Raw genomic sequence first — 20,415 nt, 5'->3', positions numbered from 1 at the left:
ATCTTTTGCTTGTCATCCTTCTTCTGCCTCTGGCTCCTGGCTCTCTCTCTGTGAACTCTTCTGCATTTATCCTCTGTAATTTAATGCAGATGATGCATCTGGTTGCATAGCTGTGTGTAATAGCTTGTGTTTGCGTCTTCAGTCAGGGGGAAACACTGCTTAAATGTGTTCACTAGCAGAGCTGCTCTTTTTGTTGTCCTTGTCAAATGCTATTGTCTCTCAAATTCTTATTCTAAACCTTTTCTTTGACATATAGTTTCTTCTTTGTATGGTATCCTTCATATTGTCTTGTTTAGGTTTCCTTATGATATCTGGTGTGTAAGTACTCATGACTTCTCATATGCTCTTGTTCCTGCTTGCTTTTCTTCTATTGATATACTTTTTGATTCTCCTCATGTTTCCCTATTCTATCACAGGGTCTGTCATCAGCAATATTTACTACTTTTGTTGCCTTTTTTTGTAAGCTAGAGTGCTTATAATAAAATCTTACAATCAGCTTCTGCAGATTTTCCACCCACTTTCATGAGTGTTTTCTCCATTTTTACAGTTTAATTGTATCACATATTGTCAGTCCCCGGTTCTTTTCACCACCCTTGACATACTCGTTGAGCCCTCCTCTTTTTCTGCCTTCTCTTTTCATACATATCTGACTGATTTTATTCCTGAAGGCCATGCTGAAAGAAAAAAAAGAATTTGACAGGTACTATGTATTTTTCCATTTTCTATCCTGAAAATACCAACTTCTTCCTTATGCCCCCCCCTTTTTTTTTTCCCCAGTGGCTCCATTCTCTCATACCTCATTTTCTTTTCTTCTTTCTGACCTTCTGCACACAACACAGACATTAGCCTGCTGTCTTAAGACCTCACTTCCATGGGAACTAATGCTGAAAAGAGAAGAGGAGGGCACATTTGCCAGAGGGTTGGTGAGCCTCTGGACTCTGTGCCAAGGTTACGAGGGGTGTTTGCTGTGTTGGAGGCTTTTCTATGCATCTCTCCCTCTTGACGTTTTCTATATTTGCCCTTTATTTTCCCCTCCACTAGTCTTTTTGCCTCAGTCTTGTTTTTCCTACCTAGTTCATTCCTTTTTTCTGCTCTTAATACCATTTCCCACTCTTTGCCTCACCAACGTTTTTTGCCTCTTCAGCTTTGCTAGTGCCCCCTGCTTTTTTTTCCTTTTTTTCTTTTCCCTTCTGTTTCCACAGCCAGTCACATTCCTCACCACTGATATATTTTTGTAGTCCATATATCCTTCTCCCTCAGTCCAGTCTCTTCTCTAGTGTCCTTCTTCAAGGTCTCACGTGTCTCCTCACTGCTGATTCCAGCTCCACCATTCCTCCCACTCTCAGTGCTGCTGAGCAGAGCAGCCAGTAAGCCGCAACCTGCGTCCCTCTCCTCCTTCTGGCTGCCACGCTAGTTTCCTTCTCCCTGGGGTGGTTCTCCAGACCAACTCTTCCTTCATCTTCTTCCTACCTCTCCTCTTTCTGGAGTAAGTTTCATGTCCCTTGCCCCAGAAGTCGTCAGCCTTCTCCTCAGGGACTGAATTAAGTAAAACGGAGGAAACTTTCTCCTTTGTCTTCCTAGTGCCAGACCTGTCTCTGACATGCGTCATTTAACAGCTCTAAAGGTCTCGGAAGTCCATTTCTACAGAGTATGCACAAATAAGATCTTTTTTTCCCCAAGGGAAAGTGAAGCATCAGGTGGCAGTTTGATGATACAAAATTGCTTAGCCTCATTTCTTTCTTTGCTAACCTGTGCAGAAGTGCAAAATATCTCATTGTACTGAGTAGCTTGTGTGATAAAACTATGTTTGTGTCTATTGGCATTGAATTTTAATGTAGTGGAAATAGGAGAGAAACAACCCTAGCTATTTACAGACAGCGATGCCTTCTTGAATGATCATTACTCTGGTGCAGGTTGAGGATAGGGAGAGAATCTTTGAATCTTCATCACTATTCTTCTGGGAAGGGCTCCAATTTCAGGAGCAGTAAAAAAGGCAAATTCAAAGTCACTAGAGTGACTTCAGTAATTCACCTTAAAGTCAAGACCTGAGAACAAACCAAACTCTGTCAACCTCATAAATCTCTGGTGCATTCAGATGTTGAGTGTCTATATGCCATCCTCATCCTTTTCTACTTCAGAACGGGTAAAGTAGCACTAGAAAAGGTAAAGAGAAGGGGACTCAGGAAAGTTGATGATACAAGACTACTTCCATATGAACAGAGACAAAATAGGCTGGGAATCTGTGAGTTGGAAGGGAGGGAAGCTGAAGGAAGGGACGTCTAAAATCACAGATTTACATGGAAAATTTGATTAGGGAATTGTTATTCAGTGTTTATCGGAACAGAAGCACTAGGGCAACTCAAGGAAGATAGCCAATCTCTCTCCAATACAACTTAATTTTGAAACACAGCTCCTCATCTTGTAGAGACCAGGGATAGGACTAAGTTGGGGAGGAGGTTGGGAACTAATCGAGCAAATGCCCAAAACCAGTGAAGGGCCTTGATTTAAACGGGTTCTCAAGTCCCTGATCTGGTGGTTTGCTGGAAGCAGACTGCACACACCATGAAAGACTTGTGCTGTCTATGTGCTGCTTTACGTGTTCTTTTCTTTGGTGTTTGCCTCAGCTCCATTGGGGCAAGGTGGTAAGCAAACTTAAGATGATTCTTGAATCTGAGTCAAGTACAGCAGCTCTTGCTCCTTTGAGTAGAAGTATACATGTAATACATGTTTTGTCCTCAGTGGTGTTCTTGTAAATGGCTAAATGGCTTATGTGAACAATCAGACATTCATCAGTGCCCAAACTGGAGAATCTCAGCCCAAACAATTAGTTTGGCAAAGTTAGGAGCTAAAAACATGCAGGAGGCTTGCTGTAGTCTTGGGGATTCTTAGTAGTTGGTGGTAGCATAATTGTGTAAGAAATTTTCCTAACTTCTGAAAGATGTATTTCTTTTTCTCCAAGCAGTCTGAAGTTCTTATTCTAGAAGGAAGATGCACCTAAATGAACTCTGTCATTTTGGTTAGGATTATAAAAATGTTATTTATTACTGCTAAATGAGATATACCAGGAGTTCTGTTGTAGGTCTTGAGAGTGATTTCCAATTACTCATTTCTGCATAATATCTGGGACAGTATCTGTACTCAGTTCTCGGGAAGAAAGTCTAATGTGAGTGTTCATGGTACATTGTTTTCAAGGCCACGTGGCTTTTGCTGCCTTGGGCAAAATGTCGGTTCAGCACCCATTTGCTTGCAGTAAAAGTTACTTTAGAGAAAGATTATATTCAGTGGAAGATTAAATGCAGAATGCCACATGCCTAACCCCTTGTGGTGGTAAATATTAACTAGTTGCTAGTTTCTACTAGTTACTAATTTCTTCATCTTATTACCTGCTGTTATTTCAAAACCTCTCTTACAGAACTGATGTTGTTCTGAGTCCTTATGGGTTGCTGTAAGAGCGTGTTTAGTATACCTTGTTTACATTTGCATCTCTTTACTCACCAAATTTTGTGAATTACATTAAGCCACCTTTTGAGCCTTCCCGAACTATATCAGTCCTTATGGGGGGAAATACTGGTTTTGCTGCATTCATTGCCTCATTGAATATTTTTTCATATTTAATTGAAGAATGAGGAAATAGCAGGCTTTAGATTACAAACTGACTTTTTTTTTATCCAGTTGCAGTCTGATCCTGAGAATATGAGAGGAATCTTGTGGTAGGCGTTTAGTGACTTGGGAGACCGCCAATGAACATCTCGTTTTAGCTTGCTTCACACATTAGGTTTGTCTAATGTGTGGTTAAAAAGATTGCAGAAAATTTGGGTAAAAAGTGAAAACCTGTCAGCAAAAGCAGAACACATTTCATGGGTAGTTTTGTTAATAAACACTAGCCTTGTGCTTCCACAGTGAAATGCTGAATTTGCTTTAAATCATAGAATACCAGGTTGGAAGGGACCTTAGGGATCATCTGGTCCAACTTTTCTTGGCAAAAGCAGGTTTAGACAAGATGCCCCAGCACCCCATACAGTTGAATCTTACAAGCGTCCAATGTTGGGGAATCCACCACTTCTCTGGGGAGATTATTCTGATTGTTCCCATTGTGAAAAAATTTCCTCTTGTGTCCACTTGGATTCTCCCCAGGAGTAACTTGTATCCATCACCCCCAGTCCTTTGATCATCCTGGTGACCCTCCTCTGGACCCTCTCCAGCCTAGCCACATCTTTTTTGTATAGCAGGGACCGAAACTGAACACAGTATTCCACGTGTGACCTGACAAGCTCTGAGTAGAGTGGGATAATTACTTCTTTATCTCTGCTGGTGATGCCCTTGTTGATGCAGCCCAGCATCCTGTTGGCTTTCTTTGCTGCTGCAGCACACTGTTCACTCATATTGAGCTTATTGTCCACCAGGACTCCTAGGTCCCCCTCCACAGAGCTGCTCTCCAGCTGGGTAGACCCCAGCCTGTGCTGCACCCCTGGGTTATGCTTTCCCAGGTGCAAGACCTTACATTAAAGAACTATCAACAGACTAATTACCTCTATAATTTTTGAGTAAAGGTTCTGAAAGAGCAGTATTCTTAAATTAATCTTATTCTGAAACAGTATACGAGAAACCTGAGTGTAAAACTATGTGCAAAACCTTTGCTATCTTAAACAGACTCAAGTTAATGAAAGGAAGTTAAGAACCAAAAAATGCTTATGTTCTCTCCTCCAGTCTGCAGGTGCATTTCTCACTTGGGGCGTGGTATTGGATTCAATTTATACTTGCAACTCTAGGCTTGTCTATTAGCTTGTTTAACTAGAGGTAAGACATTAAAGCAGGTTGGTTGAAGTACATCAAACTTTAATGGATGCTGTCATTCAGATCTAAAGCAGCTTTAACTTGATTCCCATAAGGAACAGAGGTTTAATGTGCTTAATATGTTTTGAATTCATACCTCTGATTTGATTTAATTTTCCATTTAAAGAAGACTTGAACTATAAATTATATATCTAAACTCCTACCTCCATCTGGAGTAAGTAGAATGAGTACATATGAAGAATAATCATTAGTTTTTTATTTTTTAATTTTTCTCTCTCTCTGATAAGGTCATTTTTTCTTTTAATCCTGAAATATGAAAAAACATACAATTTATGCCACATAGTACTGTCACTGAAAACTTAGTACAATGTACAAGATTATATTATTCCTTCCTGAAAAATCTACCATTTCTGTGATTAAGCATCATGGAAACAGGACCTGACAGACTTGTATCCTGTCTGGAGGTTGCTGTTTTGTTGGTGAATCAGTGTTTGATCCAGGCTGGGGCACTTGATTTAATTTCTATTAAGTTTCTTAGAGCATTGGTTTTATACTGACTGCAGTATAGCTGATACCTGATCTGTCACAAAACCAGTAGATGCAAAGTTAAGCCATCATAGATTTTTTTTTTTTCAAGCAGTTTTGAATCACAGGAGAGTGTTGGATTAATACTTTGTATTATGAGTGCCTTTTTAATATGTTACTGGAAATTCTAAATCATAGGTAGACTACTACCTAATTATAACACCTGACTTATATTTCTGTGTATTTTTGTATCTGAGAAATAATTGTATGCAAGTTGAGGTTATGGATGTGACAGTACTCGGCAGCAGCATATTCTTCAACCTTGAATAATACACTGAGTCCTTTCCAAAGCAGTTAAATTTCCAAAGAGTTAAATTCTGGAGTTGGATTTGTAACATTCAGCATGGACACTTGAGAGGCTTTCTAGGATTTAAGTTTTATGATGTATGCAACATTTCTTGGTTCTTTCCATGGCTGAGATACCTTGCCTCAAGCCACAGGGAGTCACTTCTATTCACTTGGAATATTATGATGAAGTCTTATGTGCTCAGGCACTGTGCCCCTTCCATTCAGCAGCTCAGAGTGGTAGAGGAGAAGATTGAAGCTAGGTTTGCCACTTGGTGGGGGTGCTGCGGTTATTGAGCTGTAAGCTTAAGAGGAGATGCTGGCACTCCCTCAGCTGATTTGTTGCAGATCTGAATCTGTTAAATATCATCTGAGAGAATTCTTCACAGCTTGAATTTCACAGGTGGTTTTGGCAGAGATTTTAGATCTTGGGTATAGGCGCCAGAGGGATGTTGAGCAGCTCGGCATTGTCACGCTTGATGTGCTCTGGGTCTATATAGAAGCACACCCAGGAAATTTTCATATCATATGATTGTGCTTCTGCTTTTGATCCTGCAGTTCACTGAATTGTACTTTTCTCTGAGTGCAATAGATGTGTTTACCAAGTTGGAAGTATGGTCATTATCAGTAGTAAGATACAAGAAGTTGTTGGATGGAAGATTTTTTCAAGATCTAGATTTTATTTTCATGGTTACTGTCAAATAACTTGTATTATAATTTGTGTCATATAGTTTGTAATGAATAAACTGTGGAAAATGGAAGAATATCACACAAATTAAAATCTGATTTAATAATAAAGACATTAATCAAAAAGGTAGAGGAGATAAGTAAACTTTAGGAATGAAGGGAAAGATAGGTTGTAAAAATATTTTATATGGGAATTCTTTTGAGGATAGCATTGCAATTGCTGCCCAATCCTTTGCATAGGTTAGAAATTTATTACCTCTTGAGAGATACATCACTAGGGTGCCATAATTAATTATATTGAGGTTGGAAAAACATACTTTTTGGCCATTCTTTTGCTAAAACAGTATTCTTCTTAGTCTGGTTCATATAACATTTATCTTTCTGAAGTCTTTTTGAGAGGAAAACCTGCTCTGAAAAATGGGTGATTGATCAGATTTGATGTGTAGTCTTGCTATTTGCCCTTCTACAAAAAAACCCTCAGTTGCTGTCACTGTTTGTTCTCTGTGAAATACAGTGCAAGAGCAAGGTGGTAACTTGTTGCCAGGAAATCAGGAAAGTGTAGAAATGTTAGAATAAGCACTGCAAGGGAAAACTAGTTGCAGTTTTTAAAAACCCAGACTGAATGTGTAGGTTTGTGGAATTATGTGATGCTACTTCTCAATAGCAAAGTGGTATGTCATCATACCCTGCCCCATTGTAAAGGCTGTTCTGATATAGCCTTAGGTTTAAGAGTCTCTGTTAGTTTGATGAGAAGCTTCTTCATCTTCTCAGTAACAGAAGAAATGTCTCTTCTAGTTGACCAAAAAGCGAATTCAATGTATCTTAAAATCTTCAGAAATGACAAACATTCCGTATTGCTTTTTAGCAGGTTACTTTCTAGATGTGTTTTCAATTTAGTTGTTGGTGTTATCTGAGTGGATGAATGTTCCTTTATTTTATTGTAGGCCAAATAAGGAGAAAAAAATCTCTTCTCTATACCTTCAATTGGCAGGAAAATGGTTATTAAATCTGTCAGACTGACCAAGTTTGACTACAGAGCTGCCTTTAAGAGATGAGACAGCAGAGAACCTGATTGTCCTAAAGGGATGCAATTTCCTTTAGGAAGATGCAGATACTAAAAACCAATTCAGATATGTTACATGGAAAATATACAAAAATGGCTGATACATTTAACATGTGCGCTGGAGCTAAGTTGATACTGTATGAACTTAAGGTCAGCATTTCCTTATATAGTTGTATTAAAAATTAACAGTTTTCAGGCCACATCCCTGGAAGTGTTCAAGGCCAGGTTGGATGGGGCTTTGGGCAGCCTGGTCCGGTGGAGGGTGTCCCTGCCCATGGCAGGGGGGTTGGAACTAGATGATCTTTGAGGTCCCTTCCAACCCAAACCATTCTATGATTCTTGGTTTGGAAATAATTTTACAATACTTTTCTTTCTGTTTAAAAGTCCATGCCATGGTTTACCGTATTAGTAACTATGAAATGGGAAAAATCATCATACTTGTATTTCTGTCTATGTTCTTCAAGAAAAATGCTAAAGTTACTTAATTTTCTTTTGCTGGGAACCTCAAGAATTAGAAATGCAGTTATCCTAGTTTCTATTCCTTTATTTTAGTTAAAATGTAATACTTTTCAAAAGTCTTTTGCCAAGCTTTTGTTTCAGAATAATAATGTTATTTAGCAATGCCAGACCCCGAAATGAAAATATTTATAGAATAAATACTTTCTTAATCCTTGTCATAGGAGGAGGGTGGGGCAGGTTTTTGTCCTCTTCCTCTCCTGACATTTGGCAATTTACTGGCTAGATTCTGTTCAGTGTCTTTTTACTTACTTATTTTTTTAAAAAACTTATTTTATCTTTCTCTCGTGGGAGTTTGGAGCCCTCACAGTTCAGGGGCTGCATGCTTTAGAGAGATGGATGCCTGAAGAAGGGAGAAGGTTCAAGGAAGTGTAGAGCAGATTTGGAGAGGGATGTTTCAGTGTGAAGGACTGCTTGGGATAAAACTGATGAAAATTGGGTGCTTGTGTAGGAGAATTAGAGGGAAAGAAGAAAGCCTGCTTAACCTCATGCTTTAAAGTATTTCAGCTTTTTAATTTTCATGTGGAGAGCGCCTTGCAAACTGAGGCAGCAGTCCTAACAGTTCATGTAAATTATACCAGTTGTATTTTTGGCAATTCAGTCTGCTTCCCCACCTTGGTTATAAAATTAAACTTTTACCTTTCTTCCTAAGCTCTTTGGACAGTTTGGGTTTTGGTGTGTGGGTTTTTTTTGGGGGGGTGAGGGGGGGGAGATTGGGGGGGTTTGGGGGCAGTGTTTGTTTTTGGTGGGGGGTTTTTTGTGTGTGTGTCCATATCCATCTTTATATGTTGCCTACAGCTTTTTGTGAGACCTGTTTATACATGTTCCTGCCACAGACAGCTTACAGCAGGAAGGACTGATAAAGTAAAGACTTTTTTAACATTATTTTTTCTTTAGTTATGTAGTAACTCTGTAAGTGGAATTTCTCCAGCTAGAAAAGAGAATCCAAACTGGAAAATCCCAAACCCGAGAATCAATTGGGTCACTAAACAAAACTGAATTTTGAGTAGTTTTTTAATGTGGTACACAGAATTCTCCTCTTTTTCTCTTCTTCCTGATAGCTTTGGCACCTGTAGCACAGTTAACAAAGGACTGTTCTTACAAGTTTAATAAAATTAACGTCTGCCTGGTTTTATTTTTTATTTTGAGAGGTCCATATATACTTCCCTAAGGGAGAAGCTGCAGCATGAGCTCAGTATGGTAATAGGCATCAGAACGTCTATGTGGAAAGGTTAATATTAATAACATGGAGGACAGGATCTAGTCTTGATGACTAACATCCAAATAAGCTGGAATTTTTAAAGAACTTCTGCAGAAGCAAAATTATGATCTTTACGTTCCTTTGAAAACCCAGCTTCGATTTAAAACCAACATCGGTGACCCTAGAGATTTTGAATATATTCATCACAGAAGAAGGTGGCTTTAAAATTCTGCAGCATACAATGGCTTTTATGAAGCAATTAGGCTCGTGCTTTGGTCTTTCCTATGACTTCTTGTGATCCATATATCTGCCACTTAAAGGTTTTGGTTTTAGCCTTGAAAATGGTTTAAATGCATTTGCATTTCTATCAAAGAAACTACCAAGATTGTTCCAGATCAGTTTAACTACGTAGATCAAAAGACTGCAGTAAACTGTGTGAAAGATAGGAACACCTCTTTGATGAGATTGGCCTCAGAATAAATTTCTGAAGATGATTATGGGTTTTGCTTTTGCTGACACAGAAATACACGTTTACTGCAAGATTTACTAGTGTAAGTAGTGAAAGCAGTGTTTGTCTTCCTGTTTTCTCTAATTTTTCTTAGGTTTCCTTCACAGCAAGATGAAAGCGTCTGTCCTCACCCTGCTTTTGTAAGCTGGAAAGCATTATTCATCCTCTGGTGAAAAAGTGTTTCTGTGCAAATTATTTCCTTCAGGAATGTACTATCTGACTATTTTTAAACGTGCTAAGCGCTTTCACAGTTCATCGTGTTGTTTACATTAGGAATAGCATAACTCTTCTGTCTCACAGAAGTTGTCGTCGTCTTTGGGGGGAAAAGACAGAACTCTCTATACCTCGAAAGAGCAAGAGACTTCCTAATTGCTAGTCTACATCACGTAAAAGTTACTCGCATTATATGGTGATAGGCAAGTTGTAGGCTATGTTCAAAGAGTTTAAACCAAATTGCTGTAGGAGCTGGCTGTCAATCAGCATGTGATCTTTTTCGTCTGCTGGAGATGATCAATAAAACTTCACCAAACCCACACTTCATGAAGGCTTCTATGAAAGCCCGTACTATACAGACATTGCATCCCTGAGTCTAGTGGCTGACTGTTACATCAAATTCATCAAGTAACTTCTTTTCTAATGAAGGTCAAGCTGCAAATGAGAGAGGCTGTTTTCCCTACTATTGAAAAGCTATTCCTGAACCTTCCTGTTCACAAGAGGCCATCTTGCAGGGTAAATTTATCTATTATCAGTTGTATCTGTTTGTTCTTGAACCACGATTGCCATTTAGTGTAATTGTCTTTCATCTTTGGTGCTCACGCCTTTGTATTTTAGTGGATATCCATCTCATTTCCTTTCAATATTTGATTAGTTACAGTAATTGAGCAAGCTTTTTCTTCCCTGTTGAGGGATAGATTGTTTGCTCCTTTAATCACCCTTTGCCTCTTTAAGGGTGAGTTCATCTGTTTGTTTGTATGGAGAGAGAGGTGTTTGAGCAAAGGTAAAGAAAACCATATACAGTATTTTAAAAATATACCACAGAAGCCTTTTATGTATTAATATCTCTACATCTCTTTCTCTCTTGTAAATACCTCAACTAGTGTATCTAGCATGAGATTTACCCTCTTCATTTTCTTTGTTTTATAGTAATCCAGTTGTACCTTTTTGTCACTTGCACCTGATGACTTCTCAGGCTGTAGTGGAAATTCTTGGTTAGTTTCTAAGTGCATGAATTCAGATTTTGTGCCATTTCTGTTATCCTTCGTTTATTCAGTCGTAGAATAAAGTATAGTAAAAGATGATGTATTATTGCACTCCTTTTGTTCATTGGGAATGCCACCTTTATTTAATAAAATAATTTCATTCACACTCATGATTTTGCTGCTAAGATGATTGTATTAATTATCACAATACCTATTCTATGGTAACTCTGCAAATAGTTAATATATGGAACAACTTTACCTTGAAATGTTTTCTGTCAGCAGCTGCCTTTTTAGGTAGTTTTTTGCTCACTTCAAACTTCTTCCAGTTGTCATCTTTTCCATCTGACAAAGTACTTAATGCTCTTATAAAGGTGAAATTTGAACATAGATCTTCTGCCTGTGCAAAACATTAGTTATCAGAGAAGAAAATCAGCATAGCTTGTTTCAACACATTTTTCTTTTATATTGTTCCAAAATGGGTTTTTTGCATGCTCTGGATTAACAGGTCTCCAAATGCCTTGACTCCTTTTCCTGTCCCCTTTCTAAATGTATATGCTGCATTTGCTAATCATATGATGCAGCCTCTGAGTTCTATGTGTATCTGACTTGTGCTAATTTTCACTTTTTTGAAATGTGAGGCATTTCCATTATCTGTGTATTTGTTCTTTACGTGATTGGTATCGTAGCTGTCATTAAAACCCAAGGTAAAATATTTTAGATCTTTATTTTTGTCTTTAAACTATCTGTTATCCCACTTTTACTTTCTTATTCGTGTACTTGCACACTCTCTTGTGCTTGTCTGGCTAGACAATCTTTTCTGTTTATTTTGACTTTCCATGCAAAGTCTAACTTGACTTTACTGCTGACACTTTGCATTTCCAATGCTTCAAGTTTCTATACCAATTCTGTTGCCAACTTCACTTTTTCTCAGGCATCAGACTTTCCCATCCCCTGCTATAAGAGACATTCACTTGAGAGAAATGCTCAGTGTCCCTTGAGAGAGAACTTATTCATCAGACAGCAGAAGAAATTACTAGCAATTGTAGCTGCCTGGAATCCTACACACTGTTTCATGATATTTGGGCTATCCAGATGCAGCATTCTAAAATTTGAGACTGGCATCAACCAAGAGCTGTAACAAGCAAGGATGCTTGTATGATTCTCTTGACCAGAATAATAATAATAAAAAAATAATCTGGTATATTTACAAGAAAGCCATTGTACAGGACAGTCAAAGTTGCACAGATGTCAACAATTCAGAATGATGTCCTTCTCAATGACTTTCTGCCTAATGAGCTTTGTGTGCTGTTACAGTACGTTTCTTTCTTGGTAACTCACCGGAGAGACAGGCTTTTAATAGCGTTTTACTGCAAGTTGGCTATGATGGAACTTAAATTTTAGAGGAACAATAAGCTAAAGTACTATTAAAATATGATGCTCTGTTCACTTAGTAATAAACTCCAGCAGTTGCAGATCCTTTTTACGTTCCGGTTGTTATCTTGTAGTAAAATGTTGTCAGGTACACTGGAATCTTTCCATTACTAGGACAGTATATTAATTTCTTCTGTCTAACTTTAGACTTGAATTAACCAAGTTTCCAAACTGATTTACTTCTGCACAAGACCTAAGAAAAATAGTATTGGTATTATGTTTCATTTATCCGTTTTGTGTGTTTAAAGTTTATATGGAAATCTGTGGTGCAGAAAAGCTGTAGATAATGATTTAACATGTCTCTGAAGTTGTTCTTGGTATTCTAGGTATGGCTAAAATACACATTTGTGAAATGTGCTTATGGTGATGAATGGACATAGAACCATTTCAGAAAAAGGTGCATGACATAACTGTTAGATGTATGGGGCATGTGACAGCTAATAAAGGGAGTAGTGGAAGAGCAAAACTGGAAGGTGAGTCATTAGACTAAGCTACACTCTTACCTAAATGTAGTCTTATGACATTCTTTTTTTTTTTTTTTTTTTTGTCCTCCTTCTGCACTATATCTCCTATTTGGAGAATATATTTAAAAAGCTAGTTCTGCTCTTTTATTCAAATAATTTTAAGTCAGGCTTGTTCTCAGCCTGCACAAAGGCAATCAGAATCCCCACCCCAGCCGTTCATAGCAGAAGCTGGCAGAAAAGCAGAAGTGGCAAATCTAATGTGAGATGAGTTAGGTCTTTGTTTTCAAGACTAGGGTTAGCTGAAGAGCTAGGTGCTACCTGGCATCCTTTAAAGCAATACATAATTCTGAAGCCGTTTAGACAAAAATTAGTAACAGTATGGTTAGGTAGCTGGTGTAGGAGTTAAATATTGACAAAATTATAGTCAAACATAAAAGTTGTTAAGGTAGTTAGTGGAGACAACCGTGATGCAAGTAGCTTTAAATATGCCCCTGTGTTTTCACATTAATGGCTTCTGCCTGTTTGCTTTAGTGAAAATTTTGTTTCTGAAGTCTCTGATTTCTTTGTAGCTAAACCTTAGATCAGCCCTTGTCTTTGAAACGTTTGTCTCAAATTTGCTGTCTCTTAATTTCCTTAGCTGCGTATTAGGTTCTGCCCTATCTTCCATTCTGATCATGTCTTTTCGTGCTTTTTGAATGACTCTCTGCATCTCTGCTCTTTTTGTACCTGTGAGTAACATGGGCTTGGTCCCTGTGGTTACCCTCTCTTCTGCTGCAGTCTTTCTTTAGAGGAGATTATTTTTAGACATAAATCTGACCAACAATTCTGTTCGTGACTCCTGCTAGTCACGTGTACCCTAAGCTTGAGTTTCTGATCTTGTTTGGTTGGTGTCTAGCACCATTGCAAGCCCAGCGTAGCTAGAGCAGAGCTCCCGTTCTTGACCCAGTGTGTTGGACTCGAGCAGATGTTTCCTTGGTCTGGCACCAGCTGCTGCGGCACTGGTAGTCTTGATGGCCAGAACGTAACAAAGCCTTTAAAATTGTTCTGGTTTGGATGCATGCCAGTTCTTCCCACTTGAAGCTTTCTATTTTACATGAAATTTCTTACAGCCTCCTGTTATATTAAGGTTGCAGCTCAGTAGAAGAGGAAGGTATAAAGGTCCATTATTTGCTAAAAGTACAAAAGCATTTCCAAAGTGACTATCCATGGTGATTGCAAAGCATTCACTTAAGACGGACAAATGAGAATAACACAAAAATTGAGTTGTCTTCCTCCTTAATTAACAAATTTCTTTATCTGTTGGAGGGTGGAATAGGTAACGCAAAAGCTTATTTAAATATTCTTAATAACAACTTATCAGTATTTTCTATTACACACTGTTTGATGGAACAAGATAATTTGACATGTTTTCAGTCTAGTTTTTGATATTAGTTGGTGTCTAATACAACTACAGGATGAGTTTAAGTCAGGGAATCAAGTCCTTAAATGTTCTGTATAAATTTTGAATATCCTCTTAAATATAAGTATTAGATAAGATGTGTTTTGGTAAACATTGATGTCTCTGAAATGTTTTGCTTTGTAACTGCTCCTCTTGAGAGAAAAAAAAAAAAAAGCATTGTTATTTATAAGGCTGCTGTAGCCCCTATGATTAAGCTATCAGGAACATCTCAGCATCTTCTAGATTGCACCTTGAAAAATAACCTTACTGCTTTTAACATGTTCATTTATCATATGGCTTAGCAAATTACTAGGTTTTCCGAGCAGAACAGACTTGAGAAGCAGGCAGGTAGAGGGTGTCAGTCACCAGTGTAAACAGACTTTGTTGGTTTGGGGGGAGCTCTTGCCATCTATGGCTGCAACTATAACCAGGCATCCAGTAGCTGAAAAATACAGCGACAGAACTTGTGCAGAGACTGTCTGTTGGCCTTCGAGAGCTCTATATCAGATACAGACATTCTCTGTTAGAAACTCAACATGTGTACTATAAAACTAACATAATGATTTCTTCCTCATGTTCTCATGTTTTTTACAAAAAATCAGTGTTTAAGATCATACCAGTAACAGTTTGATTTTTGTCACGTGAAAAATGCTGGGTTTGGATAAGGATGCTTGTCGTGTCATCTGAGTTGAATCACAACGTGAGAACAATGTGTTAGAAATAACTCATTGTAAATGTGTGTATGGCATTGTTGTTTTGGATAAGAAATTTACCATTTTCTTTAATATGAAAGTATCCTTTTTCATGACTTGCATGAAAAGGAGGGGTTTCAGGCTTTAGTTATTAATCATACTGTTCTGATAGGTGATGACCACTGCTACATACATTTCTCTGGGTGGACTGGAATGAGAGCTGCAGAATATACAGTCTTGTTTTCATATAACACCTCCCAGTTAATGCACAACACTTCAAGCATTCTTTCTACTCTTATGCTCTACATAATATTTCTGTTAACTTCTTTATTATATGCTAGCATTTGATACGGAACTATATTCTCTTTGACTGCTTCTTACGGCAAAGTTTTACATATTTTGAGAGAATGCTTTATTTCAGCCTGAAAAAAACCAAAACAAAACCCACCCAAACTAACAGCAAAACCAAACAGGTTGGAATTATTTAATATTGCTATTGCTGCCAACAGTGTCTTTAAGAAAAATCTAATAGCATTAAAAAAAAATGATGTGCCTGTGTGGTTTCTTCTCTCCCTAGTTTAAAAATTGTCCTAAAATGAAAATAACTCTTTATTAAAAAATAAAAGAAAAAGGGCAGAAGCATTGCATGAAATCCCTATTGGAAAATTGTTTTTAATATTACTAATAATAAAGTATACAACATCTCTTGAAGCATGTTGAAGAGAGATAATTTTAATCTCTAGGGGTTTGTTAGTTTATAATTCTGCAAATTGTTACTATTTGCTAAATGACAAAATTATTTTTACTGTATTTTGTAAGTGATACCTGAGCATGACTATTGATTGATTCATTAGAGTGGAATTTCTTTTACAGCTAGAAATGCTTGGTGTTAGGGAGAGGAAGAAACAAAAAGAAAACATTTCCTGCATGGTAGAAAAAGCATTTAAATTATTTCATTTTCTGAAAAAGTGGAATAGATTTAAGCAATTGTAATAGTCTTTAGAAGATTTCTTGTCTTGACGGATATCTGTATAGCCAAAGGATAATATAATTTAAAATTAATCCTTTATCCTTATTTTTTTCCCCTAAAATAAACGTCTTGAGTCTTTTTCTGTAAGGTGAAAAAAGGGAAGATTCATTTCTCTCAAATATGCCTTGGAACCTGCTCCATTTAGTGTTTTGCCATTATAAATTGATTCTGGGCAATTTATATACTAGTGCTGCAGATGCAAGCAATTTTCAGATAAAACACAAGTGATCAATCATTCTTGTGACTGCAGTATGGAGGGTGAAAGAAATTATATTTTTGGGAGTACTGCTTCCCAGCTCCTCCTGAGGACTGATTCAATCTGGCAGAAGGGTGACTTCAGCAGCGGTTCCTGCTTTAACGTGCTAATTAGTCACAAGACCTAGGTTTTTTTCCTGGCAAGCAGTAAATAAGCTTGGGTTTATTTCTGGATTACAGAACAGTAGTTGAAACAACCATTAGGAAAAGGGTTTTGGTAACCTCTTCTCTGAAAAAACTCTTATATTCTGAGAAGAACAATGCTGTAAGCTTCCAGGCAAGTGAGGCAGGGATCCAATGCAAAAGAAAATTATTGGTAATACAGTAATTATCAAGATCAAGAACTGTGGTGTCCACACAAAGAATTGGACTAGCTGCACAAGCTTCATTCTGGTATGCTTGAATTCCCATGTTCACCTTTGAGAACAGTGATGTTTGTGTGTAATAACATGCTCTAAGATTGAAGCTGAGGGCAAGTGGGATGTGTAGGTAGGATGGGCAGCTGGGTGTGGGACAGAGAGACAGGTAGCTAGCGATGGGCAGCTGCACTTGCAGAACAGCAACCCATGCCTCGGGGGCTGTGGGTATCCTGATTTTGACGTTGTGAAGATAATGTGCTGAATCTGTGGCATTTTTTTCTTCTAGGGCCTGTTTTAGAATTACTTGTTTGCTATTTGTGCTGGGTTGTTTTTGTTGTGTTTGCTTTTCTTAACAAGCACAGAAGTAACAAGACCTTCTCTGTTTCTCTGCAGCTTTTACGAGAGTTGAAGCACCCTAATGTGATTGCATTGCAGAAGGTTTTCCTGTCTCACAGTGACAGAAAGGTTTGGCTGCTGTTTGATTATGCTGAACATGATTTGTGGGTAAGTACAGATTTCCCTGAGTGTTCGAGGTAGCGTAATGTGAGCTTGTTCAAACTGAACTGTGTGGCGTACATTCGTATAGTGCAGAGATGCATACATTTCTTGCGCTGTAATTAAGGATCTGACATCTTGTTCTTTGTACACTTTAAAACCTGCAAAAGGCTATGTAGAATTTTTTAAAGTCAGATTTAATTTTGAAGCTCGAAAGAATTTTCCTACAAGCTTTAATTGGAGTTAAAGAAAGCATTCCTAAATTGAGGCCTTCTGAAATAGTTTGGAAATGTATTTAATATTTTTCCTGCAGTGTGTGCACGTACACGCACACACACCCAAAAAGAGATGGACTGCTTTACTAAGTCCTCTCACTGAGATATAGTGGAAGTGATCAACATTCAATCGTCTAATTCTAAACAGTGAATTTGTGACAGTATGAGGGGAAAGAAAATTTAAAAAAGTAAGTACTGCTAATTGGGCCTGCTGATGGACTATCACTACATGGAAGAAGAGCAGAGACTTAGATGTCTGTTTTTAAGTTTCCAGCAAAATATGGTATGATTTGATGTAATCTGTTGTAGAGGTCAACATCAATGCCATCGTGAGTTGAACTCAGATACAAATATTCAAGCTCCACACCTAATAAGATGTGAGTTGCTTGGACCTGGATTTGTGTTTAAACCCAAAAGATATCAAGAGTAATCAATAGGTTTATAATTCCTTTGAAAATACTGGCAAGGAGAGGAAGTGTTAATATTAATTCCAATATTATTTTTGAAGGCTTCAGTAATACAGAAGTTGCTGTTAGTAATGTTACTGAAAATTGCTCAATTTTTTTGTACTTAGCTCTTGAGCTAATGAATATTTACTTGTAAATAACACAAATTGTAATCTGGAAGGAAAGTAAACTTAGACCATGCAAAATGATACTTCTGGCTCAGAATAAGTAAAGTCATAATATTTCATTCCCCTTCATAGGCTTAAAAAATATTTAATTTGATTTCTGGCATGGGCTAGCACCTTTGTATTTTAAAAGGTTTTTTTCCATCAAAGTTCAGTGTACACTGAGAGTTTGTGTATTTCTCACAACTGGTGACAGTGATGATGAATAGGAATGCAGCGGCTAAAATCCTCTATGGACAGAATTTATTTGTGCTTTGATTGAGTTTACTCATTTTATAGAACAACCACAATGAACACATCTTACTGCTACGTTGAATGGCATGTTTAAAGCACCTTTTTTCTAAACTTTTCCATTTGAATTTATTTTGGGCACGTGTTTTGTACACGACATGGTGATTTTTTCACATGATTTAATAGCTTTAGATAAAGAATCACTGCAGTCTAATGTTCTTACCACTTACCACATCTGACTGGGTATTGGTCATAATCTCAGTGAAGTTAATTATTTTCTATTACTTGAGACTGAAATGTTTGTTACCCTAGTTATTTGATGTGAACTGGTCTCCCACTTCCTAACTCTTTTTTTTGTCTTTTTCTTTCTTTTTTTTTTTTTTTTTTTTTTCCTGCGGGACATGCTACACAAATCATTTCTCCTTTCCTGTATAATTGCCTGTGTTTCCTTGCTTCTTAAGCCTTTGTCAGGAATTCTTTTTCCTCCCTTGCATAAAGTTAGCCATGTTCAAGGCACTCTTCGTTCTGGCTTAACCTTGGTCCTCATTTCCTTTACCGTCAGCACTTCCCAAGCATCGCTCTTAATTCCCCTTTTGTCTCTTTTGCTCACTCCCAACTTTGTGTCTTTTTCCACGCTGCCTCCTACACATGGAACAGCCTCCCAATTAACGTACGTAAAGATCCTTCACTATCCTCCTTCAAAAACCTCCTGAAAATCCACTTATTTTGTAACGCATTTCAGTAATAACAACCACTTGTCATTCTGTCTGTGTTGTGTTGTGTTTTGCATTTTCTGTGCTTTACAGCTTGTGCCCTTTCAGCTCTTTGGGGTAGAAATCGTAGCAGGGGACTGGCACATTTTGTTATTGCTTAGCACCATGTGCTCCCCCAGCACTACATAAAACCAGAATAAGTCTATTCATTGCGGGTATTGGTTTAGAAGGATTTAAGTTTTGGAATTGTAGATGTGTTGTCACTAGAGAGATGTAGATTCCCAGAGACCAACGGTTTCAAATGTAGGTAGCTTAGAGTTACATACCAAAATTCATCTGTAGGTATTGGTGTCATTCTTCTGTTCAAAACTGCCCAGCTTTAGTAACTCCTGTTGGCTTCAATGAGAAGGGTAAATGCTCATCACTTACAAACATCAGATTAATTAAAATCATTACATTTTCGGCTTCTGTACTGGAAACATTTGGCAAGAGATTAATAAACTATATTAGATGCTATCTTCTGTTCATTTTGTAAGACTGAAAAAAACTGTCCCATTCTAATGAGGAAAAGTGATGGTGCCAATTAAGCTTATTAAAAAGTTCCTTTATGGTGAGCAAGAACATTGTTTTTCATTTTGCATTTAACTCCCAAGGATTAGGCTGCTCAAATCTGAAATTTGAGTATAGATAGCAGCATACTTTATAATTTGCTATAACTTCTGTTAATACCATTACCAAGGGATGATGAAAGCTATGCTAATTTGAACTACTTTTGACAGGTATCGGTGAAGACTTTTTATGTTGTCCTGGCCTACAAACATATTCACCATTTCATAACTAAGCCAATCAAAGATTTTTCCTTCATCACCTCTCAAGTTACATTATACAAAACAATGCCAAGCCATTCATGACATTACAATAAAGAACGTCTAAGAATATAGGAATTCTTTTGACCAATTGATTTATAACTCTTGTTTGCTTTAATCACCAACATTCTTAGTGTAAACCACAAATTATTTCTGTATGATTTTTCTTGGCTATTACTCTCTGTCAACTGGTAAACTTTGTAGGCTGTTGGATGTGAGACATGTTAATTTATAGTGTATTGTCTACACTGTCATCACTGCTTATATATGCTCATGCTATGAAGTAAAGGCAAAATTCCTTAGCTTGTACCTCAGTGTAAAAGGAGCATCTGACACAAGGTTAAAAATGCATTATGTCCTCAGATGCCATTGAATATCTCGTACGTTATAGGCCACATCCTTTTTTAATTCCTGGTAAACTGCTTCAATCTCACACCTTTGTATTCCAAATGGCTGAAACTTTCAGCTTCAGATGTTCATAGCCACAGAACCAACCATCTCCTATTCCTTCTCTTGTGAGGGACGTGCCTTTTTCAATGTCTACTCATAAGGTCTTGGATGCTTTTAATCCAAATTGTATCCAGTTTTTCTGCCTTGATTAATTTATATTGAGATAAGAAAAATGTAACTCAGTGAACACTAGCTGAGTTAATCTGAAGTCTGTGAGTGGAAATGATGCTATTTTTAAAAATGTTAC

General features: G+C 37.5%; 1 protein-coding gene and 1 long non-coding RNA gene across 2 annotated transcripts in view; one reads left to right on the top strand and one right to left on the bottom strand.

Annotated features, from left to right (window-relative positions):
- CDK19 (cyclin dependent kinase 19) overlaps positions 1 to 20,415 on the top strand; it is a 128,597-nt gene that overhangs the window by 32,573 nt on the left and 75,609 nt on the right. Inside the window, exon 3 of the mRNA XM_075747922.1 lies at positions 16,901 to 17,011. Within this exon, the coding sequence (XP_075604037.1) occupies positions 16,901 to 17,011 (111 nt within the window). The remainder of the gene's footprint in view (positions 1 to 16,900; positions 17,012 to 20,415) is intronic.
- The window catches only part of LOC142600977 (uncharacterized), a 523,379-nt gene that overhangs the window by 494,270 nt on the left and 8,694 nt on the right, over positions 1 to 20,415 (bottom strand). The window lies entirely within an intron of this gene.

The sequence above is a fragment of the Balearica regulorum genome, chromosome 3 (genome assembly GCF_011004875.1).
Source record: "Balearica regulorum gibbericeps isolate bBalReg1 chromosome 3, bBalReg1.pri, whole genome shotgun sequence".
Lineage (NCBI taxonomy): Eukaryota > Metazoa > Chordata > Aves > Gruiformes > Gruidae > Balearica > Balearica regulorum.
The sequence above is the reverse complement of the archived record's forward strand: the minus strand, read 5'-3'. Positions and strand labels throughout refer to the sequence as shown.